Source organism: Erpetoichthys calabaricus, chromosome 4 (assembly GCF_900747795.2).
Source record: "Erpetoichthys calabaricus chromosome 4, fErpCal1.3, whole genome shotgun sequence".
NCBI lineage: Eukaryota > Metazoa > Chordata > Cladistia > Polypteriformes > Polypteridae > Erpetoichthys > Erpetoichthys calabaricus.
In genome coordinates, this window is record NC_041397.2 from 156,684,107 (window position 1) to 156,707,513 (window position 23,407).

Below are 23,407 nucleotides of genomic sequence, written 5' to 3' on the forward strand. Positions count from 1 at the left end.
CAAACCCGGAGCTTGTCAGTTCAAATCCTGGTACTGATACCACTGTGTGACCCTGAGGAAGTCACTTCACCTGCCTGTGCTGCAAAAAACAAAAGTAATGTAACAAATTGATATGTATATATATGTGTCTGTGTGTGTATATGTATATATATGTATATATATATATATATATATATATATATGTAGATATGTGTATGTGTGTGTGTGTGTGTGTATATATATATATATATATATATATATATATATATATATGTGGATGTATATATGTATATATATATATATGTAGATATGTGTATATGTAGATATGTATATATATATATATGTATATGTATATATATGTTTATGTGTGTGTATATATATGTTTATGTGTGTGTATATATATGTATATATATATATATATATATATACAGTGGTGTGAAAAACTATTTGCCCCCTTCCTGATTTCTTATTCTGTTGCATGTTTGTCACACAAAATGTTTCTGATCATCAAACACATTTAACCATTAGTCAAATATAACACAAGTAAACACAAAATGCAGTTTTTAAATGATGGTGTTTATTATTTAGGGAGAAAAAAAATCCAAACCTACATGGCCCTGTGTGAAAAAGTAATTGCCCCCTTTTTAAAAAATAACCTAACTGTGGTGTATCACACCTGAGTTCAACTTCCGTAGCCACCCCCAGGCCTGATTACTGCCACACCTGTTTCAATCAAGAAATCACTTAAATAGGAGCTGCCTGACACAGAGAAGTAGACCAAAAGCACCTCAAAAGCTAGACATCATGCCAAGATCCAAAGAAATTCAGGAACAAATGAGAACAGAAGTAATTGAGATCTATCAGTCTGGTAAAGGTTATAAAGCCATTTCTAAAGCTTTGGGACTCCAGCAAACCACAGTGAGAGCCATTATCCACAAATGGCAAAAACATGGAACAGTGGTGAACCTTCCCAGGAGTGGCCGGCCGACCAAAATTACCCCAAGAGCACAGAGACGACTCATCCGAGAGGTCACAAAAGACCCCAGGACAACGTCTAAAGAACTGCAGGCCTCACTTGCCTCAATTAAGGTCAGTGTTCACGACTCCACCATAAGAAAGACACTGGGCAAAAACGGCCTGCATGGCAGATTTCCAAGACGCAAACCACTGTTAAGCAAAAAGAACATTAGGGCTCGTCTCAATTTTGCTAAGAAACATCTCAATGATTGCCAAGACTTTTGGGAAAATACCTTGTGGACTGATGAGTCAAAAGTTTAACTTTTTGGAAGGCAAATGTCCCGTTACATCTGGCGTAAAAGGAACACAGCATTTCAGAAAAAGAACATCATACCAACAGTAAAATATGGTGGTGGTAGTGTGATGGTCTGGGGTTGTTTTGCTGCTTCAGGACCTGGAGGGCTTGCTGTGATAGATGGAACCATGAATTCTACTGTCTACCAAAAAATCCTGAAGGAGAATGTCCGGCCATCTGTTCGTCAACTCAAGCTGAAGCGATCTTGGGTGCTGCAACAGGACAATGACCCAAAACACACCAGCAAATCCACCTCTGAATGGCTGAAGAAAAACAAAATGAAGACTTTGGAGTGGCCTAGTCAAAGTCCTGACCTGAATCCAATTGAGATGCTATGGCATGACCTTAAAAAGGCGGTTCATGCTAGAAAACCCTCAAATAAAGCTGAATTACAACAATTTTGCAAAGATGAGTGGGCCAAAATTCCTCCAGAGCGCTGTAAAAGACTCATTGCAAGTTATCGCAAACGCTTGATTGCAGTTATTGCTGCTAAGGGTGGCCCAACCAGTTATTAGGTTCAGGGGGCAATTACTTTTTCACACAGGGCCATGTAGGTTTGGATTTTTTTTCTCCCTAAATAATAAAAACCACCATTTACAAACTGCATTTTGTGTTTACTTGTGTTATATTTGACTAATGGTTAAATGTGTTTGATGATCAGAAACATTTTGTGTGACAAACATGCAAAAGAATAAGAAATCAGGAAGGGGGCAAATAGTTTTTCACACCACTGTATATATAAGACAGCAACACTTATAACAATGACAACACAATTACATTGACAATCATGTTACGTTATTTTAAAAATGTTTCCTTTTTTTTTCATAACCTCTTTAACACACTACTTCTCCGCTGCGAAGCGCGGGTATTTTGCTAGTTTTTATATATTTTAAGCCCTTATAATCTCTCCCACACTATTATAAACATTTCCCGCACAATCATACAGCATAAACCCTTTGTATTCTCTTAGATATTAGGTAAGATTCGTTGAAATTATGTATGTAAACACAGTTTATATACAGTGAAACCTAAATATTTATTTAAAGATATCGAGCGTCTCTGATATCACATATGTTACAGCCATTACGACAGACAGGCCACCAGCAATAAATACGTACAATGCAAGAAAAATTGTATACAGTAAAATGTATGTACAGTGACACTAAACTATATACATGTAATAAGTACTGTACGTAGATAATTATGGTTACTCACCAACAATGACACGACGACTTGTCCAATAACGATGAGTTTAATTTTACTGCACAACAAAGGATAGAGTTACAGCTCTTCTAAAGGAGCCTCTTCAGGCGACTGTATAGCACCGCCGTTGTTGTTCTTCCAGCACTCTTCAATCCAAATCCCTAAAGCAGATTCCATCCAGACTACTGCCTTATCACGTCCACTTGCAACTCGTTTTGCGCCCTGGTTAAAGGACACTGCGGCCGTAGAGCTTATATGCTTTTCCTCCTTTTTAAATAAAAAGAATCGTGGACTCATTGATGCCGTAATGGTGTCCTGCAGCGGTGTAGCTGTTCCCTTCCTTCAACATATCCAAAACTTTTACCTTTTCTGCAATCATTTGCATCTTCTGTTGGCGCTTGGACACGGCCCCTGAAGCAGTAGCAGGAGCATGTTAATGCTGAATGAGTGAGATGAGACTTCCTGGTTAATGCAGCACTCCGTCGCTGAGCCAATCAGCAGCACACAGGAACTTAACTGCGTGCTCTGATTGGGTAGCTTCTCAGCCATCCGCCAATAGCATCTCTTGTATGAAATCAACAGGGCAAACCAACTGAGGAAGCAAGTACCAGAAGTAAAAAGACCCATTGTCCGCAGAAACCCGCAAAGCAGCGAAAAATCCGTGTTATATATTTAGATATGCTTACATATAAAATCCGCGATAGAGTGAAGCCGCGAAAGTCGAAGCGCGATATAGCGAGGGATTACTGTACTTACTTCTGTTTCCCAAACACTATTAGTACTGTTCTGTACATACTTTTGAACAGTCTCCCACCTATTTCTTATTCTCATCCATCTCTGATTCCATTTAGTTGATCCAATCTATTGACACTAGGGGGCTCCGCCCCCTGCTCGCTTCGCTCGCCAACCCCTGGCGTTGGGGCATGACAAAGAGTGAGATGTATGAATTAGATATAGAATAGTGTCCAGGTTTGGATGATGCCTATATAAATACAAAATAGAGTATTTGGCATAGAGTAATGTTTTATTGGAATATTTCTCTGTATACAATATTAGTAGTAAAGATGGTGTCTTGTCTTTGAATGAGTCTTCCTTGGCATGGATCATTTTTAATTTTAACTTTAACGTGAGATGAACGTCGAACACATGAGAAGGCAACATAAAGTTGTCCATGTCCAAAAACGGGTTCAGAGAGGTAGATGCCAACCTTGTCCATGGTTTGTCCTTGTGATTTGTTGATGGTCATGGCAAATGCAGGTTTAATGGGGAACTGTCAGTGTTTCAATGTAAAAGGTAATTCTAGGTCAGAACTCGTAAGGTCAATTCCAAGAATGAGAACAGTATTGTTAGCATGTGAATCTGAAAGAACTGTTGCTTGAATAACATCGTGTGTTATGGTGTTGACGACTAACCGTGTGCCATTGCATAAACCCTGTTTAGTGTTAAGGTTTCTTAATAGCATGATTATTGTTCCGTTTTTAAGGGTAAGGTTGTGTTGTGGTCATCCGTCCGGGTTAATAGTGTTCAAATATTCTAAGGGGAAATTCAGATGTTCATTGTCGTCATCAGAGTCAACTTTGTCAGAGCTTAGAAAGAGCCGTGTCTCTCCAGGAAGTAATGAAATGACCTGGTTATTAATGTGATTAACATTAATATTTTTTGGACATAATATAGTGCGTTGTGTTAACCACATATGCGAAAGCAGTATGGGCCATTGCCTTTTGGTGGCCTGATATGTACTCCGGTAGATGCAAAAGCAAATGAACTATTGTAGGATCTAATGCAGTTCATAAAGTTTTTACTTTCAGGCACATCGTTAGTTAGAAGCTTCTGTAGATATTCAGGATATGAATGTAAAGGAGGCAGTCTAATCTGCCCCTTTTGACAACAACGTGTAAATTCATTATTTGTATTGCCAGTTGTTTCTTCTGTGAAGTTAAGTGAATGACAATGATTGCAAATGACATTCATTAATCCCAATGAATTTTCCTCAATAGTGGACTCATTATTGAAAGCGTTGTCAGCCAACTGGCGTAAGCGTTTAGCAGACGTCTGGCGTTGATGTCTGCGACGGGCATGTTTTGCTTGTGGTGTTTGAGTGCCGCGTTGTTGCATGTCCATTATTTGTGACGCGCTATTTTTGATTTTTAATTGATCCGCCTCCGCTTTGCACAAAGTCCGTTTCACTCTACGTCGTGCATTGTTTGTATCGTGCCTTGTCCGTTTTTGTATGTCGGTCAGTTGAGCTTTCTGCTTTTGGAGTCCTGCTTGCTTGTTTTCTGGCCGGTCATATGCGCGTTGCTTTGCTCCCTTTTTTGTATGTCTGAGACGCGAGCTCTTTCTTTTGAAATCGTGCTTGTTTCGATGCAGCACTTTGAGATGCGTGCTGTATGCGTCTACGTTCAATGTGTCTGTCCATTTGGGCACGTCTCTGTAACGGGGTTACTTGAGCTTTGCGTTTTTTGATCCGAGACATTTTTTCTCACGTATTTTCCGAAGCGCGTTGTATGCGCCGCCGTGTACTTTTTTGGTTTCATTCGTGTTCGTGTGTTTGGTCCCGTTATCCGATCCGAATCGTTTTGTACCCGTGACCGTGTATGCATGACTTGTTTGTTCCTCAGCGTGCGAAATATGTATAAGTAATAAGGAGGATCGCACTCACTGTTAATATGGAGCCTTTTCTCCAGTTGAACGGTTAATAGTGCTTTATTTTAAGGAGATCCACCTATGCTGCCTAGTGTGAAGGTTTTGAGATGACGTATGTTTAATATGGACGTTTCCTTTAGATATGTGGCTTTGGGTGTCACTTCTTATTGATGGGGGGGGGGGGGGGGGGGTTGTGGGTGAGGATTGTTGTTGCGCGAGCGTCTTCTTTCGTTTTGTGTTCCAGGGGCTTGTTGAATCCCCCTCTTTGCGTGTGTCCCGTCCGTTGCTTGTAGGGTGTGTGGGGTGGTTTTGTGTTCTTTTTTTTTGTATTCCAGGGGCTTGTTAAATCCCCCTCTTGGTGTGTATCCCGTCCGGTGCCTGTAGGGGGGGGGGGAGCCTTGCTGTTGTGCGCGAGCGTCTTCTTTTTTTTTGCGTGCTAGTTTCGTGTGCAATGGGTTTCGTGCGGTGCCTGCCTTTGACTACTTTTTTCTTTGCCTTTTCCTTTTTTCTGTGCTGGCGGCGTCTCATTTCTTTGTCCTCTTTTTTCTTTGCTCACCCCTTTTTTCTGTGGTCTTGTCCGCCTCTCGCGGCCCCTCATCCGCCTCTCGCGGCCCTTTCTTGCGCCTGCGCAGTACGTCTTTTTGCGGCTACGGCCCATGGCCGGATGTCCCTGCGTCCATCCGGTTTAGCATTCTCGGTTAGTAATATGGATCAGTTTCTCAATTCTTACCTTTCTTCTTCTCCTTGTCTTAGGCAGAGATTTCTGTCTCCGTTCCAAACTATGGCCAAGTTAGGTCTTGCCACTTGCAAGAAATTACCTGTCCCACTTCTAAGAAAATCTTTAATGTATAATCTGTAAGTACTCTGTATCGTTTAGCAATGTGTTATCTAGTTTTAACAAAAAAGAAATGTTTAACTGCTGCTCAGATAGTTAAAATGTTAAGTTAACAGGCTTATAGTTACTAGGATCAGCCCAATCAACTTTTTGATTTAACTGGATGGCATTTGCAATTCACATATTTAGGAATTTTCTCAAAGTGCAATGGCAGCATTGTACTTATTCAGTCTTTTTAATGGTAACAGTAATTCTCGCTCCATGATCTCAAAATCATTTAGTTCTTCAGCAAGATTCCTACAGTAACGGAGACTTGATTTCAAACTTCTACAGGGGTAGAGTTAATAAAATTAACTGGTTTTCTTTTTTTTTTATTATGATTAAATACTTCCTTACTATAACATCGATATCGAAACTTCTATTAATTCCTATTGTTTCAAAAGTTGAATAGCAAAATCATTATTTACATCGAGCAGTCTACAGCACACTGTGATGCATCTGTCTTTGCCTTTCAGTTTGAAGTCAAATATTCTCAGTAAGATGTGGCTCATTTCCCCAACTGACTGTATTTAAATAATGTCTTATATAAATGGACATTTTCCAGACATTTTTAAAATTGCCTTTCTATTCTAAATATTGGGAAATTCTAAATAATGGGATATGTAAAAGTTATGCAGGCCAAACTACATGCATCTGAAAAGGCTATTCCAAAATTTTGTATGGCAAGGCCAGTGTCCTATGCAATTAAAGATGCATTGGATAAACAGTTGAACCTTTTAGTACAACAAGAAGTACTGACCCCAGTATCCTATGCAAAATGGGCAGCTCCTAACCCAAAGTCATATGGGAGTATACATATTTGTGGGGACAATAAGGTCATCATTAACTCGTGGCTAGATGTAGATTCCTACTTCCAGTACTCAAGATTTGTTTGCAAGAGTTGCTAATTGTAAACAGTTTAGTAAAATTGAATTAGCACAAGCATATCAGCAAGTTGATCTGGATAAGGAAAGCAAGGCATATTTAAATATTAATACACAAAAGGGACTGTTCCAGGTAAACAAATTACCCTAAGGATTAGCTGGCATACCTTCTAATTTCCAGCACATAATGTACACAGTTGTACAAGGTTTGAACAGAGTAATCTACTATTTGGATGGATGAAAATTTGACTTAGTCACTGATCATAAGCCCCTAATCAAAATTTATTCCAAAAACAGCAATTCCCACTTTAGCTGCTGCCAGACTACAAAGATGGGCATTAACCTTGGCATCTTATCAATATGAAATTCGATTTAAAAACTCTGCTGAGCACGGGAATGCTGATGCTGATTAAGAGACTGGTCCAAAATCAAGCCTAGAATACAAAGTGTCTTTCTTAGATACTTTTCCAGTTTCAGCAGCAGATATTGCTCAAGCGACAGCTAAAGATTTAATGTTGAAGAAGGTGAAATTATATACATTGAGTGAGAGGCCAGAGTATCTAAGTGAGGATGAATTGAAGCCTTATTTTCAGAGAACAGAACTCACACCAGAGAACATTTGCATATATTGGAAGCAGAAGTGGTAATTCCAGCATTGTTACTTAATACCGTCCTGGACAGGTTACATCTGGAACACTCATTTTTGGAGACCAGGATTGGATAGGCAGATAGAAGAGAGCGTGGCTGTGTGCAGGACCTATCAAGAAAACAGGAATCTGCCAGAAAAGGTACTTGTACATTCCTGGAATTGGGCTGAAAGACCCTGGCAGAGGCTTCACTTAGATTTTTGTGAAAAAAATGGACAGACGTGTTTAGTGTTAGTGGATACCTCTTATAGAATGGTCGAGATTGAAGAGATAAATGCCACTACCACCAATAGGTTGATTGAGGTTTTGAGAAAAGTATTTACTGCCTATGGTCTTCCGAAAGAGATAGTATCAGACAATGGTCTACCATTTAAGCCTGCTGAATTTGCTGAGTTCCTTAGACTAAATGCAGTAAAAGACATAAGGCTGCAGAACAAATGGTGCAAACATTCAAATTAGAACTGGAAAAACAAACAGGGTACCAGAGGTCATTACAGCAAAAAATATCTAATTTCTTATTTGCTTATCATACCACACCTCATGCCACAAAAGGAAAGGCCCAATGTCCTGTACCTTGTAAGGGCAAAAAGGCAAGGTGGTGAAATATCATGTAAGCCAATTGTTAGCCACAGGGGTGGAATCTGAATGGCATGGCGAAACGGAAACTGCTGCAGGGGAATGGGAAACATCCATGCCCATTGCTGTTGATGATCCCAAGACAGAACCTACTGGGGCTCAGCTGGATACAAATGAGAGGAATGATAATAATCCATCCATCCATCCATTTTCCAACCCGCTGAATCCGAACACAGGGTCATGGGGGTCTGCTGGAGCCAATCCCAGCCAACACAGGGCACAAGGCAGGAACCAATCCCAGGCAGGGTGCCAACCCACCGCAGGACACACACAAACACACCCACACACCAAGCACACACTAGGGCCAATTTAGAATCGCCAATCCACCTAACCTGCATGTCTTTGGACTGTGGGAGGAAACCGGAGCGTCCGGAGGAAACCCACGCAGACACGGGGAGAACATGCAAACTCCACACAGGGAGTTACTTACCTGACACACAACATTAGGTATATGGTGTTGACCAAACACAAAGGGGCTGCGACAAGTATGAATGTGTTTTGGTCACTGTCAGCACATGCATATTTTTCAGTTCAGTCTCCATGCTAGGTGGTAAATGTAAACAGACTAACACAAACTTGTTTGGGCAGCAGTGTTTAAAGGCAGGCAGAAAAGGCTGGAAACATGCCTCCAAGGATTATTACTATTTAATCACAAAGACTACAGTGTTATCAACAGGAAAAGAATTTCAATATGCAAAGCCTACAGGATAAAATTAGCAAAAAAATAAAAACAATTAGATAAAATAACTAGTATTAGCAAAACAAGGATATGCAACAGTTAGCTAAACAGTTGGTTAGTAATGTGTGAAATGACAGCCAGTTTAACTTTCATTTAAGTGTTAATGATAGTAGAAAGTATGGGTACACACGTTCATAAATAAGAAAGAATTCATTTTTGGTACAGTTAAGGAGCTGTCTTTAAAGTGGTAAAGCGAAGGGCTCCATGGTACATAGACTAGTTTTTAGTATTAAGGTGCTGGTCGGGCACAAGTGGCTATAGAAACAGACAAGAAAATAAGAAATTAACTATGGGACTGGCTATATGATGAGCCATTCACCTAATGGCATACAGGTACAGTTTATATGGTTTGATGGTCATTTTCAATATCCTGTAATCATCCTTTATTTAAAAAACTAAATATAAAATTATTATGTGTGTCAAAGCCACTTCTTGCTGTCACTGATGTAGTGGATAATTTGTCACAGTTGCGGTTTTGAGATGGCACAGTAGGCAGAATGTTTCTCCCACAGTGTGATTCCTAGCACTGAAAGTGGTTCTTCCAATGAGCTAGCACTCCATGCTGGACAAAGTCTCATATGGTGCGATTCCCCCTTGGCATACAAGCAGAAGACCTCTCGACAGGTGATTTGTCTCCTGCCCAGAGGAGGGTTGGATCCAGTTACCATTGTCCTTATTGGAGCAAATTACATAGGTAATGTTGGGATTCCACCTCTGCAATCCAAATTTATGCAGTTTTGTGCCAAAATAAGCAGGATGAGCCAAACTGAGAAAGTAGTCTTCTTGGAAGTTCTGTATTTACCACAAACCAGTGCAGGTAAGATTAAGGAGAAAAAAAGATTTAGCATGTAGTTCTTCATTGTGGTGTAGGGTAGTGGGGCATAAGGGCTCCTTCTAGAACAAATTATGTTCATTTTTCTTTCAGAAAGTAGGGTCAAAATACTTTGTTTTTTTAATAAATTAGGATAAGAACTCACAAATAAAATTCTAAAGAAGTTTATTTAAGTACTGAGAATAATGAGTTAAATGAAATTGAAGTTCAGCTTTTTCAAGATATTCATAGAATATTACCTGATTTGAATTTTTCTGATTAAGCAGTTGGTCTCCTGTTGTAAGTGCATCCCAATTTTTCTGGCGGATCAACTCTTTTACCTCTTCATTAGGAAGGTCAATGCGATAATTAAAATCTCCACACCAAAATACATAATCATGAGAAAATAATAATCTTCCCTGCAAACAGAAACACACACAAAAGTAATAAATAATCACAATTTCTTAAATATTAAACTAAAACATTATTTCTTCTGTTATCATGGTCTAAACATTGAGTACGCAAGTAACAAACATTGCATTAAGCTGAATTGTTTTACCCCACATGGTGAAAATTTACACCAAGAACTTTTACTATCACACTGACACTATTTCTAATAATTGCTAATGCAATCTATGTTATTGTAATATGGCTCAGTGCATATGGCAGCGTTTCCCTAAAGTAAAATAAAGCTCATTTGCCGATTATGATTTTTTTCAAAAGTTTACTTTTCTTGCTTTTCAGGTAATATATGCTGATAACATTAAGTAGTACACTCAAGTCCTATAGAGCACGGTTTCTGAAACATAAGCCAAGGCCTCCCAAACACATGGACAAGCCCTTATCCCCAACCCTCAATAAAAAACCAAACCTGAAAAGCTGGACATGATTTGGATCTTGGCTTCTGCTAACAGCAGTCTCAAAGTTTGATTTTGGACAATAGCAAACCTACTGTATTATTCAAATCAAATGTTACTAAAACAGACCATTGATGAATGAGTGATCAAATATCATATGATATCTCAACCCTTTCTTGGAAACATCAGGAAGTGAAATGCTTTTAAGTAACACATTTTTTGTATCTTAAATTATTAAGTACTAAACTCTTACTATCCACAAATAAAACTGAGATTTCCCTAATATTCCATTAAGTAATTTTAACAGGGAGTTTACCTTTTAGTTTCCGTGTACATGAAAAATGCTTTTTTAATTAATTATTTTAAGAAAAAAAAACAATGGTGTGAATTGAACTAAAAAAAAAAAGAAAAAAACTACTTTTATATTTACAAAAAGTATACAGTTACATGTGTATTTAGAGTAAACTTAGGAGAAAAAAAAAAAGAGAACAACTCTTAAATGGTTCAAAATCAATACAAATAGGCTGCATCTTCTCATGGCTTCCCATGTTTCTAACTTTAGTCTATTCCTGTAATTATTATTTATTATAAGGTTGATGGTTGCTGAACATTGTTGACTCTGTCAAAAAAGAGAGCACTCACAAGTTACAATGTTCTCTTTTGCAAATATTTGTCAATTTTGACGTTTTGTTCCAGTCTGCATCCTGATATGGCATGGCACAAAGGTGGGAGGAGCGATACGTAGCTCCAACCTCTGATCTCACAGGCAAGAATTGGCAAGGGTATCTGACATGGAATAGGATAAATGAGGTTGGGTGAGCAAGACAGAAGTGCAGTCTCAATTGCATGGAAGTAAAACATAGCCTAGCACAAAGACTCAGAACTGGTCTCAGTCACTGTGTAACTAACAGTCCTTTTTAAGGCCCATTCCTCTGTTGCAAAAATTTCCTCATTCCACTTTCTTTTTTGTTCTTTTCTTCCTCGCAAATGGCAGAGTTTTGGCTCCAAGGCTAGGGATCTATATCAGCAATTGGAAGGTTGCTGGTTCAAATCCCGCAAACAACGGAAGTGATTTTACACTGTTGGGCTCAAGGGCCCTAAATCTGCAATTGCTTCGTCCTGGGTATGACATTAACACAAGAATTACGAAAGCAACTACGACAATCTATGTAAACACATCGTTACAACAGAAATGTTTTCCATATTTTAGTAATAATTGACAAAATGTAGACATGAAGTGTAAATGTTAACAGTTCCCACACACCCAAGGACTGTTCTTCCTACTGAGAAAAGAAGAGTGTTATAGCTCACCATGCAGTTGAACTTTGTCGGTTTTTACATGGAAAGGTGATGGAAAAAGAAAAGAGGATGCATGGTCAACAAGCTTCTGTTCCAAGACCTCCACTTCCCCCAGAAAAGAAAGTTCAGTGTCAGGTGCTCCTTCAGTGTAATAGGAACCACAGCATACAGAGGTGTGTACATTGCAACAGGTACACATGTCATACTGTAAATGTAGGAAGGATGGTCCTGGGTGTGTGGGAACTATTAACATTTGAATTTGATGATTGTATTTTGCGCGGAACTGACCTCTCTGTACTATTCTGTCCTCCGCATCTCTTGGGAGTACAAAAGAAACACCACCATGCATCAAAATGTGGAGACTGGGCAAGATCGGGAAAAAAAAAAAAAAAACATGGTCACCGACTACAACCGCATGAAGGTATGTGAATGAATATAATGTTGCATTAGTGCAACAATGTTTTTCTAAATGTACTATACAGGTCATAAAATTAATTATTCTAAATGTCATATATATGTCTCTCTTTTTTGTTAGTGAGGTTTTGACATCATGGACCAGAAGGTGCATACTAATTCAGCGTGAGCAGGAACGCTCAAGAATAAAACTGAACAAAAAAAATAAAAAATCTGTAGTCACAATCATTCTCAGTCATGCACACCACTCACACCCACGTCCACAGTTTTCCCAGTCCCGGTCTCGTTCACACACAAGATTGGATACTGTTTTCAAATAAAGAGGTGGTATAACAAAACAAGTTTTTTTGTTATACCACGTCTTTACCTTAAAACTGCATCAGATTCGGAGTTTGAGGGGGGCTGTTGTGGGAGCGTGAACGTGAATGAGAGAATAAAACTGAAAAAAATGCTAATTTTGACAAGTCCTATAAATTTACACCGGCTGTTACAGACGTAAATCAAATGTATATTTTTATTGTATAACCAGTAACGGCGCACTGCACTTGACTTGGGCATTCATAGTCTTCATCCTCTTTCTCTGTATGTTTAGCATTCGTTTGCTCAGAGGTTGATGCGCTTGCTGGTTCCTGAGCAGCTCTTCTTTTCTCCACCCTAGTGGCCCGCTTCTTTTCTTTCATCGGCATCTTTTCACGTTAAAATTGATTAAGTCAGTGCTTGTGTTGCAATTACTTAGTACATTTTCTTTAATTTTTCACTTAACCTGGCACTTAAGTCTTCAATCTGCCTCAAGAATGATTGAAGATATGAAGAGGTAGGTGGTAGGGAATGAGAAAGGTGCCCATATACATGCGCCGCACAGCTGGACGCTGCCGAGAGTTGATTCTACAATAAAATAAAATAAAAATAAAAAGAGGAATTACCCTGGAGGTCAATAACCACCCCGAAAGTGGACAGTAGAGGTCACGTAGTATATGTGTACCAAATTTCAGGTCAGTTGGTCAAATGGTTTGCGAACTACAGGTAATTTAAAATCCTGGACAGAGAAACGGACAGCCACGGTAGTGTATTATATAAGAAGATATTGACAATAAAAACAGCTCAATACTCAAAATGGTAAATCTGTGAAACAGCTGATATCGGACCTGCGACCTCTTGATTGGGAGTGAGCAGTTCTTACCATTGCACCACGTAAGCGGTCGTATAAATAGCCTACTGTAACCTGCTTTCTTTTTCTTCGGTTATATTCTTGAATAAAAGTGCACTTGTTTTGTTATACTTGTACCTTTTCTGAAAGTATTTATTTGATATTTGGACTTCAGACTTCACACATTATACATTTCATGTCTACATTTTGTCAATTATTACTAAAATATGAAAAATGTTTCTGTTGTAATGATGTGTTTACATAGATTGTTGTAGACAAGGAAACACACATAAAATGTATGTGTTCCAAATGACGATGTATTAATTACCCTTTACAGCTCAAGGTACTTCACTCCAAGATAAACACTGAGAACCTTCTTTGCGAATTGAACTGCAGTGGTGGGCGGGGGGATGGGATACTAGGGTGCTTCTGTTTGTGCTGATCGACACCATTTACAACGCAAAAGACACTGACGGAGAAGGGATTCAAGGTGGGCCGGGATTACGAGTTTTTTCATAGGCTTTGGTAATTCTAGTGTTAATCTGCATCCAGCCCTGCAAGAAGGTTCTCCAACTTGCAGGGAAAACTTGGGGGTTGGCGGCAAAATTTGCACTTCAGCCACCGTAAAAAACATACTGTTTCAGTGTGGTGCACTCGGTTCCCAATCCAGTATGTTCATTCTGTGGTGGGTCTGGCAATACACTATCAGCGCAAGCTCCCAAGCTCTCTTTCACGTATGGCTTGACAGCTGCACGTTTACCACTCCAGATGACAACTGCAGCACTAGTCTCTAACTACAGTGGTACAGAACTACTTTCAAGCAACAACTGCACAACATTTTCTGTTACATTTATTTAAAAACTGCAAGAGACAATTGAATAATAACGATAATAATAATAATTATTTACATTTATATAGCACTTTTCTCACCACTCGAAGGCTTTTACATAATCAGGGGGAGCAACTTCAACCATCACTAATGTGAAGCATCCACGTGGCAGCCATTTTTGCACCAGAATGCTCTCTACACATTACTTGTTAGGTGGTGAAGTGGTGAGAGAGGTAGTCAATGAGAGACAGGAGATGATTAGGGGACAAGAATGACTGTACAATATCCATTGTTTCTTTCTGTACTAACATTTTGTGTTTTCTCTGTTCCAGTGCCACATCTCACTACATGAGTTTCAGGGAAGCCGCCTAGATTTCTGATTGACACTCAAGCAACTCATTCCACGCTAAAGAAATCAGAAATCCCTAGGGTCTCAATATCATATTGTTCTACTTTTATAGTAGGGGCAGAAAAGGCACACTTGCTTATGTCCTGGAAGCTTTCAGCATCACTATTGAGGTAGGTCTGCTGTGGGATAACCATTTTTTTTAATGTTTTCATTAGATACTTCGGTAAATATCCTCCTTTATAAATAGGGGTGTCAACCTCACTATACCCCTGAAAAAGTGATTCATTCAAGCACCTGAGACCCAGCTATTTGTTCATTCTATCTTTTAGTAAAAAGTTCCTCTAGTTGTTTAGGAATTATCATTCCAGTGTGAGAAGTTTTTTATTTGAGCTATAAAATGCATTAGGCAGCATTTTGTCCCACCTACAGGTAAATAAAAACCTGTCATATAACCATACTGAGCTAAAGACATTACCAAACTCACATGTCACTGGCAATGTCTGCCAGTTTGATCTTGTGGCTCAATCTCATTGCATGTGTGCATGATATTGCCACCATTTATTTAATAAATCAGTTGCTTTTCTCATCCAACCATATTTCTAGTTCCTTTCTAGTTTCTAGTTCCTATTCAGTAGTTGCCCTTCTCACACACGATACCACTCATCATTTCACTGTGTCTAACCCTTTTCTGTGATCTCTCTATTCAAAATCAACAGATAATGATCCTGACCCCTGTGACCAAGTTGTCTCCATCTACTTCCTCCCATTGCTGGGACTTATGTGAAGAACCTCTCCAAAATGCAGGTCTTATACTATTTACAGAATGCTTATTCCTTTGCTCTCCACTAGGGTCCTATTGGCTGGTAATGACATCTGTACTTCCACTTTCTTCCTGTCTTGAAATAGCTTTATAATTGCTTCTAACTATCATAACACTATAAACTAATTTTAGGAAAGCCATTGGTATAGTTCATGACTTTGGCACTATGAAAATCCAAGGGATTTAATAGGATTCCAATTAAACAATGTCTAACATTTTTGCCTGTTAAACAAATGGACGTACATTCACTAGATGAAAGAAAATAAAAATATCAGATTTCAATACAGAATTAGAGATCTGAAATATGAAAGTCCTTCTTATGAGAAGGACATGCGAATGGCAGTTGACTTGTAACTATGTACATCAGAAAAGTGAACAGAAGTCATTAACACTAGAATCCCTGAAGCCTACGAAAAAACAAGTAATCTCAGGCCACCTTAAATTCCTTCACACCTCTCCAATAGCGTCTTTTGTTTTGCAAATGTGTCGATCAGCACAAGCAGCCTACTATCCCGTACTCCCACCGCCAAAGCTCAACTCAAGCAAAAAAGTTCTCCCAGGTCAAGGCTCTTTATCTGCGTGTGAAGTGCCTGGAATTGTATTGGGTAAATAATTTGTATTTATTTGAAACACATGCATTTCATGTGTGTTCTGTGTCTACCACGATCTATGTAAATGTAGGATGACAGGAAATGAGAGAAATTCAAGAAATGTTGAACACATACCTAAAACAGAAACTTTTTCATGTTATACTACTAATGACAAAATTTTAACATGGAGTGTATAATGTGTGGAAGACTGAAGTCCAAATATGAAATAAACATTTTCATAAAAGGTACACGTACTGTATAACAAAACAAGTGTGCTTGTATTCAAGAATATAACTGAGGAAAAAGAAACTGGGTTAGGGAATGATGCTGACAAGACCGTTTGGGTGGTGTAGCGGGGTAAGAAATGCAGACTCTGGGTGCTTCCTAGAATTACCGTTTTGGAGTATTGAGCTGCTTTAATTGTTACTATTATACAATAAAAACATACATTTGATTAGAGTCTGTAACAGCGGGTGTAAATTTATGGTACTTTTTTTATTATTCAGATTTATTCTCTCAGTCACGTTAACGCTCCCCCTGATCTGACACTGCTGTTTTCAAATAAAGATGTGCTATAACAGAGGTGAACTCAGATGAGGATGAGGGTTCTACATTGAAGAAAGAGAACAGAAGCCCTCTCCACAAGAAACACCAACTCACACATAAAAATAACTCGGCTGCACCAGGCGTAAAGGCGAAAGATGGGACCTTTTAGATGCAGCAAGAGGTTGGGTGTCATCCTGCCAGTGAATCTGACACATGCATGTCATTCAACGAAACTGCAGGGCATGCCGAGCTCACTAAGGTATAGTGCAAAGTTCTGTTTGTGATGCTCTTTATATGAAAAAAGCCACATCGAATGTTACTTACTTTGATTTACTTACTTATCTTCTTACAGTGTAAAGTCACAAGTAGACTTCAGAGCAGCAGATTTGGAGACAAAGTACATGTGCAATGCCATTCCTTATTTAGAAAAAGACACTAGTCATACCACGGGAGAAAGACTATCTGAGACTGTGGTCATAAAGCTTATGGAGCTGTTTCTGGACAAAGGCAGAACCGTAACAAGCGACAGCTTCTTCACAACACTTTCATTGGCTAACAGACTGTTGCACCGCAACACTACTCTACTTGGCACCATAAGCAGCTAAAGTCACTTTAGTACACAAACAATTCACCACGCTAGTGTTTAGATCTGGTAGTGCCATGCCGACAGTGTATGCACCCAAAAAGAAGCTGCCTTTGATTTGAGTCTGTAACACTTCCCCCAGGCTTTGTGAAAATATACATGTATATATCTATATATATAAAATTCGTTTTGCATTTGTAACAGAAATTACATATGACCATGCAATATGGAAATTACGTATGACCACAGAACATATTCTAATACAGGAACTAATCATTTCGTTTGTGGACGCCATTTTTATATCGTCTTTACGAATTGTTATTATTTGTGTGAGAGTTATTTTACTGATATTGGAAAGAAGTAAACACAAACACGCCGATCTATCCCATAGAAGTGCGCCCCATCGTCGCCTTCTCCCAGCCCTCCTCTCTGGACAACAGCGCTGAGCTGTCCGCCGCCAGGCGCATTCTGACAGAGAAGTTTTATTCGTCCACGTGACTGTCGCGGAAAATGCCACATTGTAACATTTTTTTAGTTGGCATCTTTCTACTTTTTAACTGTGCCGAGCTATAAACAATGTGAAGACGAGACCGCCTTCAGCGGCGAGGGGTCGTAAGAACAAAGTGGATGCTGGGAGGCGCGGAATGTCAGGCTGCTCCGCCGGGTCGAGAGCTTCGCAGTTTCGGGCCGCGTCCTCTATTCTCGCACTGTTTGTGACACTTCAAGTGCCCCGTTGGCTCCTGGGAGAGTGAAAATCTTTGTGAATGAGTGTAATCTGCGCCATCAAAGCAGGACTCTGTTTGTAAACTGCCCTGCACGACTACTTACTGTCCCTTAAGTTGAGTTCGGGTCACTAAAACCCTGCAACTTTCAAGGTTGCTTTTGTGATCAATTATTTCAAGAAGATGAAGAGTTTACATCTAAGAAGATGTACAGACCTCTTCATATAAAGTGTTGGACTTGGGAATTGTTTGGACCTTTTGCCCGTTAAGTACAGAACGGCAGCGTCCACATTTATCAGAATTATTTTTCTCTTAAATCACAGGCATGTAGTGCAAGGTTGTCAGGCAGAAATTTGGACGATCACATAGAAAATGTAATTTCTATACCACAGCAGTCGTGTAGTGCCTTTCACATGGGATCTACTACTGAGATGATCCAGCTACATTTTTTTTAACTGCTGTTAGTACCACTTACCTGTTGTGTTATACCGCCTTTAAAATGTAGTTTACCTGAAACCACTCCAGTACTGCTCAATGTATCTTTACTTCTTAAATCTTAATGTTTTACTGTTTAATAACTTATAGACTACATTTTATTTTTTTCCCTTGCACTCAGTGAGCGAAGCCACTGGGTAATCAGCTAGTATATATTGTCACAAGAATGAGTCAGAGACATCATAAAGAATTGGGGCAGCCACCCGTATAATATGCTCGCTGCAAAATTGTTTTTTTTTTTTTGTACACGATGTGTATAGTTCAGAGTCCAGGACAGAACAGCCTGTACTGAGGCAAGATGGCAGTTTTAAAGGCCTGGAAAGGAAATGGCGTCAACGTTGCAGGAACTGGGAGTGGCGTCCTCGTGTCCAGAAGTGACGTCATCCTTGGGGCCGGCAAGAGGCAGGATTTCCTGGGAAAAGTCTGCAAGGGACTGAGAGAGAGAGTCAGTACACTCCACTGCCCCCTGGCCTGGCGTAGAAATACTAGTGTTTAGGCCCTTCAGCTGTTTCCCATGCGCACGTGTGTGACAATATATATAGACACACATATACATATACACACATATATACATATACATACAGTTAGGTCCATAAATATTTGGACAGAGACAACTTTTTTCTAATTTTGGTTCTGTACATTACCACAATGAATTTTAAATGCAGTTGAAGCGCAGACTTTCAGCTTTAATTCAGTGGAGTGAACAAAACGATTGCATAAAAATGTGAGGCAACTAAAGCGAAGCCCCTACCATTGCGCCACGGCATGTGGTTTGTTTATTTGACAGCATGTACATCGGGGTAATTACATTCACGGCATTCGTAGTCTGAATCACAATCTGATTGTATGGGTGGTTACCTACCAGGTAACGCTTGTGGTTGGTAACGCTTATGGTTGGCCAGCAAATCAGCTAACATTCGCCACGATGCCTTCAGTTGTGAGAAGCAGATCATAGAATGGTTGAAAATAGTTTACTGTCAAATAATGTAAAGAGTACGCGACACGTGTTTCGCCCTAATTCTTGGCTCATCAGGCGTACACACTCACTGCACTCCTTACGGGAATCGAACCTCGGACGTCAGCGCTAGAGGCGAAGCCCCTAACATTGCGCCACGGTGTGTGGTTCGTTTATTTGACAGCATGTAGATCGGGGTAATTACATTCACGGCATTCGTAGTCTGAATCACAATCTGATTGTATGGGTGGTTACCTACCAGGTAACGCTTGTGGTTGGCCAGCAAGTCAGCTAACATCCGCCACGGTGCCCTCATTTGTGAGAAGCAGATCATAGAATGGTTGAAAATAGTTTACCGTCAAATAATGCAGAGTACGCGACACGTGTTTCGCCCTAATTCTGGGCTCATCAGGCGTACACACTCACTGCATACAGCCAAATTCCCGTGCTTCGCAGTGGTGAAGTATTGCTTTTAAATTTTAATTAAGAAGAAAACCTTTTTAAATTGAGGGAAAATATACCAATAACAATTTGTTAAGGATCTGTTTTTTTGTGAAGCTGCCTTTACACAGCCTGTCCGCTGTTTTATAAACGAACACCATATAAGGCCGTCCTTTCTCCTTGCTTAGCGGTTCTGTATTGTTTTATTGTTCGTTTATTACAATTGTTATAGTTATTGTGTAGGTATTTGAGACTCACTTTTCTGTTCGGGTACCCATTTCCTTAATGTAATCCGCGGATTCTCCGCTATTTTTTGTTCATTTATTACGATTATAGTTATTTATTGATTCCCTTCTTCAGCTGACTGCCTGCTCATATAAGGCACTCTGCTGTTTTTTTGTGAAGCAGTCTTTACACAGCTTCTCCGCTGTTTTATAAACGAACGCCATATAAGGCTATCCTTTATCCTTGCTTCGCCAAGGCAGCAGCCTTTTTATTTAATCCACGGGTTGTCCGTTGTTTTATTGTTCGTTTATTACGATTGTTATAGTTTTCTTTGTATACCACGTTGTCAGTTCAGCACTCCAGATGTAATATGACCAAGTCGTGCAAGCTTACTGTTGAGAATACAACGTACAGTTGTACAGGAGAAAAGCAATCTTGCCAAATTTAATTTAAACTTACGGTTTACACCGTGCTTTGTTTCCGCCTTAGCTGCACTTATGAATATGCTTGTATGCGTCACTCGCTCGCTTCTTATTGTTTCGCTGCCTTCTCAATTGTGTAATGAATGTTTTCTTCAGCGCTCTTTGGGGCTCTTCCTTGTTTTCTACGTACTGCGTTCACAGTCAGTTCACGTGATTACGTGGGAGGCGTGATGACGCGATACGCAACTCTGCCTCCCACTGCCAGCGAGCTGCAGTCCATTACAGTATATGGACAAAAAAGAGGTTCCAGTTATGACCGTTACGCTTTGAATTTCGAAATGAAACCTGCCTAACTTTTGTAAGTAAGCTGTAAGGAATGAGCCTGCCAAATTTCAGCCTTCCACCTACACGGGAAGTTGGAGAATTAGTGATGAGTCAGTCAGTCAGTCAGTGAGGGCTTTGCCTTTTATTAGTATAGAGATATATATATATATATATATATATATATATATATATATACACACACACACACACACACACATATATATTCGTACGCGCCGATCATTTCCACACGTGTTCAGTCTCTCCCTGTGCATTCGTTGTGAACTCTTTGTGCTCTATTTCGTTTCCCTTACGGTTTGTACGCGCCGGTGATTTACGCACGTGTTCAGTCTCTCCCTGTACAGTACATTGTTCTTGGTCAGCCGTGCATCATGCAGAGGGACTTTGTGGTATAATGGGTCCACAGCTCACGTCAAGAGGCCAGTTTTAAATAAATAATCGCCGTGCTTGCAACTTAGTGAGGGGGCGTGGAGGCTGAGTGGCTGAAGCAGTTCCAGGGGAATTCGTGGTGTGGGCGTTTCTCACCTAAGTGCACAGTGATTGCTACAGCTGCCACGTCCTCTTCATAAATAGAAGCGCGAGACGGCTAAAGGGAGGAAAAAGAAAAGAAAGATGGAGGTTGCGGAGTGAGGAAGTAAGCAAGAAGCAGTGTGGAAAGAACCAGTGTGAGCGAGCGAGCGTGTGCTCGCAGGCAGGCACCTGGACAGTGAGCCCAAGCAGGGGTGTTTGGCCGACACTTGGTGGGGCAGAAGGAAGCGGTCGCTCCAGCTGAACGATCAAGGAGCTGGAGTGACCAGAAGAAGGACAACTGGCCGCGTAAAGCCGAGAAGGCAGCGGGAGTCATGAGGCTTGGGCGATGAATTCCCTGATGTGGGCTTCCTGGTCGCCAGAGAGTGCACGACCGAAGCCAGGGATCAGGTGGCCTCCAGACCTGAAGGAAGGACAGCTGCAGGTAGAGTAGCTCCCCTGTTGCGAAGCCTGGATAGAGAGAAGCAGGGGGGTCACCAGTTAAAGAATGCACCGGGCTTGTTTTTCAAGAGACTGCTTCCAGCATTGTTTTAACCTCGTTGTATTTAATGAAGACTTTTTTCAATTGGATTTTAACCTCCACTTCACTTCTGTTTTTATGGGATTATTTATTTATTGAAGGATTCTGAAAGCACTGCACTTTATTTAATTTGGACTTTGTTTTTGATTGTTGTTTTGTTGATTTTCATAAAAGCACTGGCCACTTTTTGCACCATCCCCGTGTTCCATTGTAGTGCCTCACTGTCGTGCTCATCGGTAACATTACAGACAGTGACGAGTTTAAGGGCTCCCGGAAGCGAGATGGGAGCATGCAGCGAACCCGCATTGTCACAGACTTTACCTCAAAACTGCAATCTCCTCTCCACCCAGTTCCTCCTCACTTCCTTCATGCCAGAACTCGACTCATGCAAGGTTAGTTTTCTTGGATGTTTATGGTTAGTTTTTGTATAAATCATGGATTTTTCAAATGTTCATTTTTTTCCATGTGCTTAAAACTCATTAAAAGCAGTTCGCAAGGCTATAGCGTGAACTCTTGCAATGTTAGTTTTCTTTACATTTAGTTTACTATTACACAGTGCATTGTATGGTATAATTAACTATTTTTGTGCTTAAAAATCTAAAAAAAAAAAAATATATTTACATACAGTTCATACGGTCTGGAACGGATTAATTGTATTTACATACAATCCAATGGGGGAAATTATTTCGGGTCACAACCAAATCGGGTTGCGACCAGAGTTTTGGAACGAATTATATATATACTGTATAATATTTTTTTTCACAAAGCCTGACAAGTCTTAGGTCTACCTATATTTATGTTATTACCAACTTTTGCTATAAAAATATAAACTATGGTGCATGATGCATTTTTAATTACAAATTATTGATAATAGAAAAATAATGGAAGGAGCCTTACCATTGGAAAGGTAAGTTTCCGGCAAATCTCTAGGTAATCTTCATTTCTTTCTTTCACCTGAGACTGTCCTGCAGCAAAGTGTGAGCAGACAAAGCATATGCTTGTTGAGTGAAACAGCATGCGGACTGCTACTGCCCCCTTATTACCAGCTGCTCCTCCCATTCCTGTCTTAACAGTGTCAACTGCAACATCCCTGGAAACAATAAAAAAAAAACATATGTAAATACAGCCATTAATATAAAATCAGACAATAAGCATTTCTAAATTTAAGTCAGGACTATGAATGGGTCACTACAAATCTTTTGTTTCTTCTAAGCTGTTCAGTTGTAGCCTTCATTTTGAATTGTGAGTGTGTGACGATGCGGGTTCTGCTCCACGCTCCCATCAGCTGTTAGGGAGCCCTTGAACCCAACACCGTCGGTAATGTCACCGATGTGCTAGACAGTGAGGCAATAACAATGAGCAAGGGGATGGTGTAATAAAGTGCCAAGTGCTTTTATTCAAACAATCAACGAAAACAAAGTGCAAAAATGTTCAATAAATCAAGTGCAGTGCTTAAAAGTCTTCATTAAATAAATAATCCTTAAAACATGTGGAGGTTAAAATCAATAAATAGAAAAACTCTTCTAAAAACCACAAGGTAAAATGTCACAGGAAGCAATATGTTAAAACCAAAAAGCCCGGTGTCTTCTGTT

The 23,407-nt window shown here is 39.8% G+C and overlaps 1 protein-coding gene across 1 annotated transcript in view; it reads right to left on the minus strand.

Moving 5' to 3' along the window:
- synj1 (synaptojanin 1) overlaps positions 1-23,407 on the minus strand; it is a 540,854-nt gene that overhangs the window by 222,389 nt on the left and 295,058 nt on the right. The window contains 2 exon segments of the mRNA XM_051926623.1: positions 9,992-10,150; positions 22,713-22,905. Of these exon segments, the coding sequence (XP_051782583.1) occupies positions 9,992-10,150; positions 22,713-22,905 (352 nt within the window).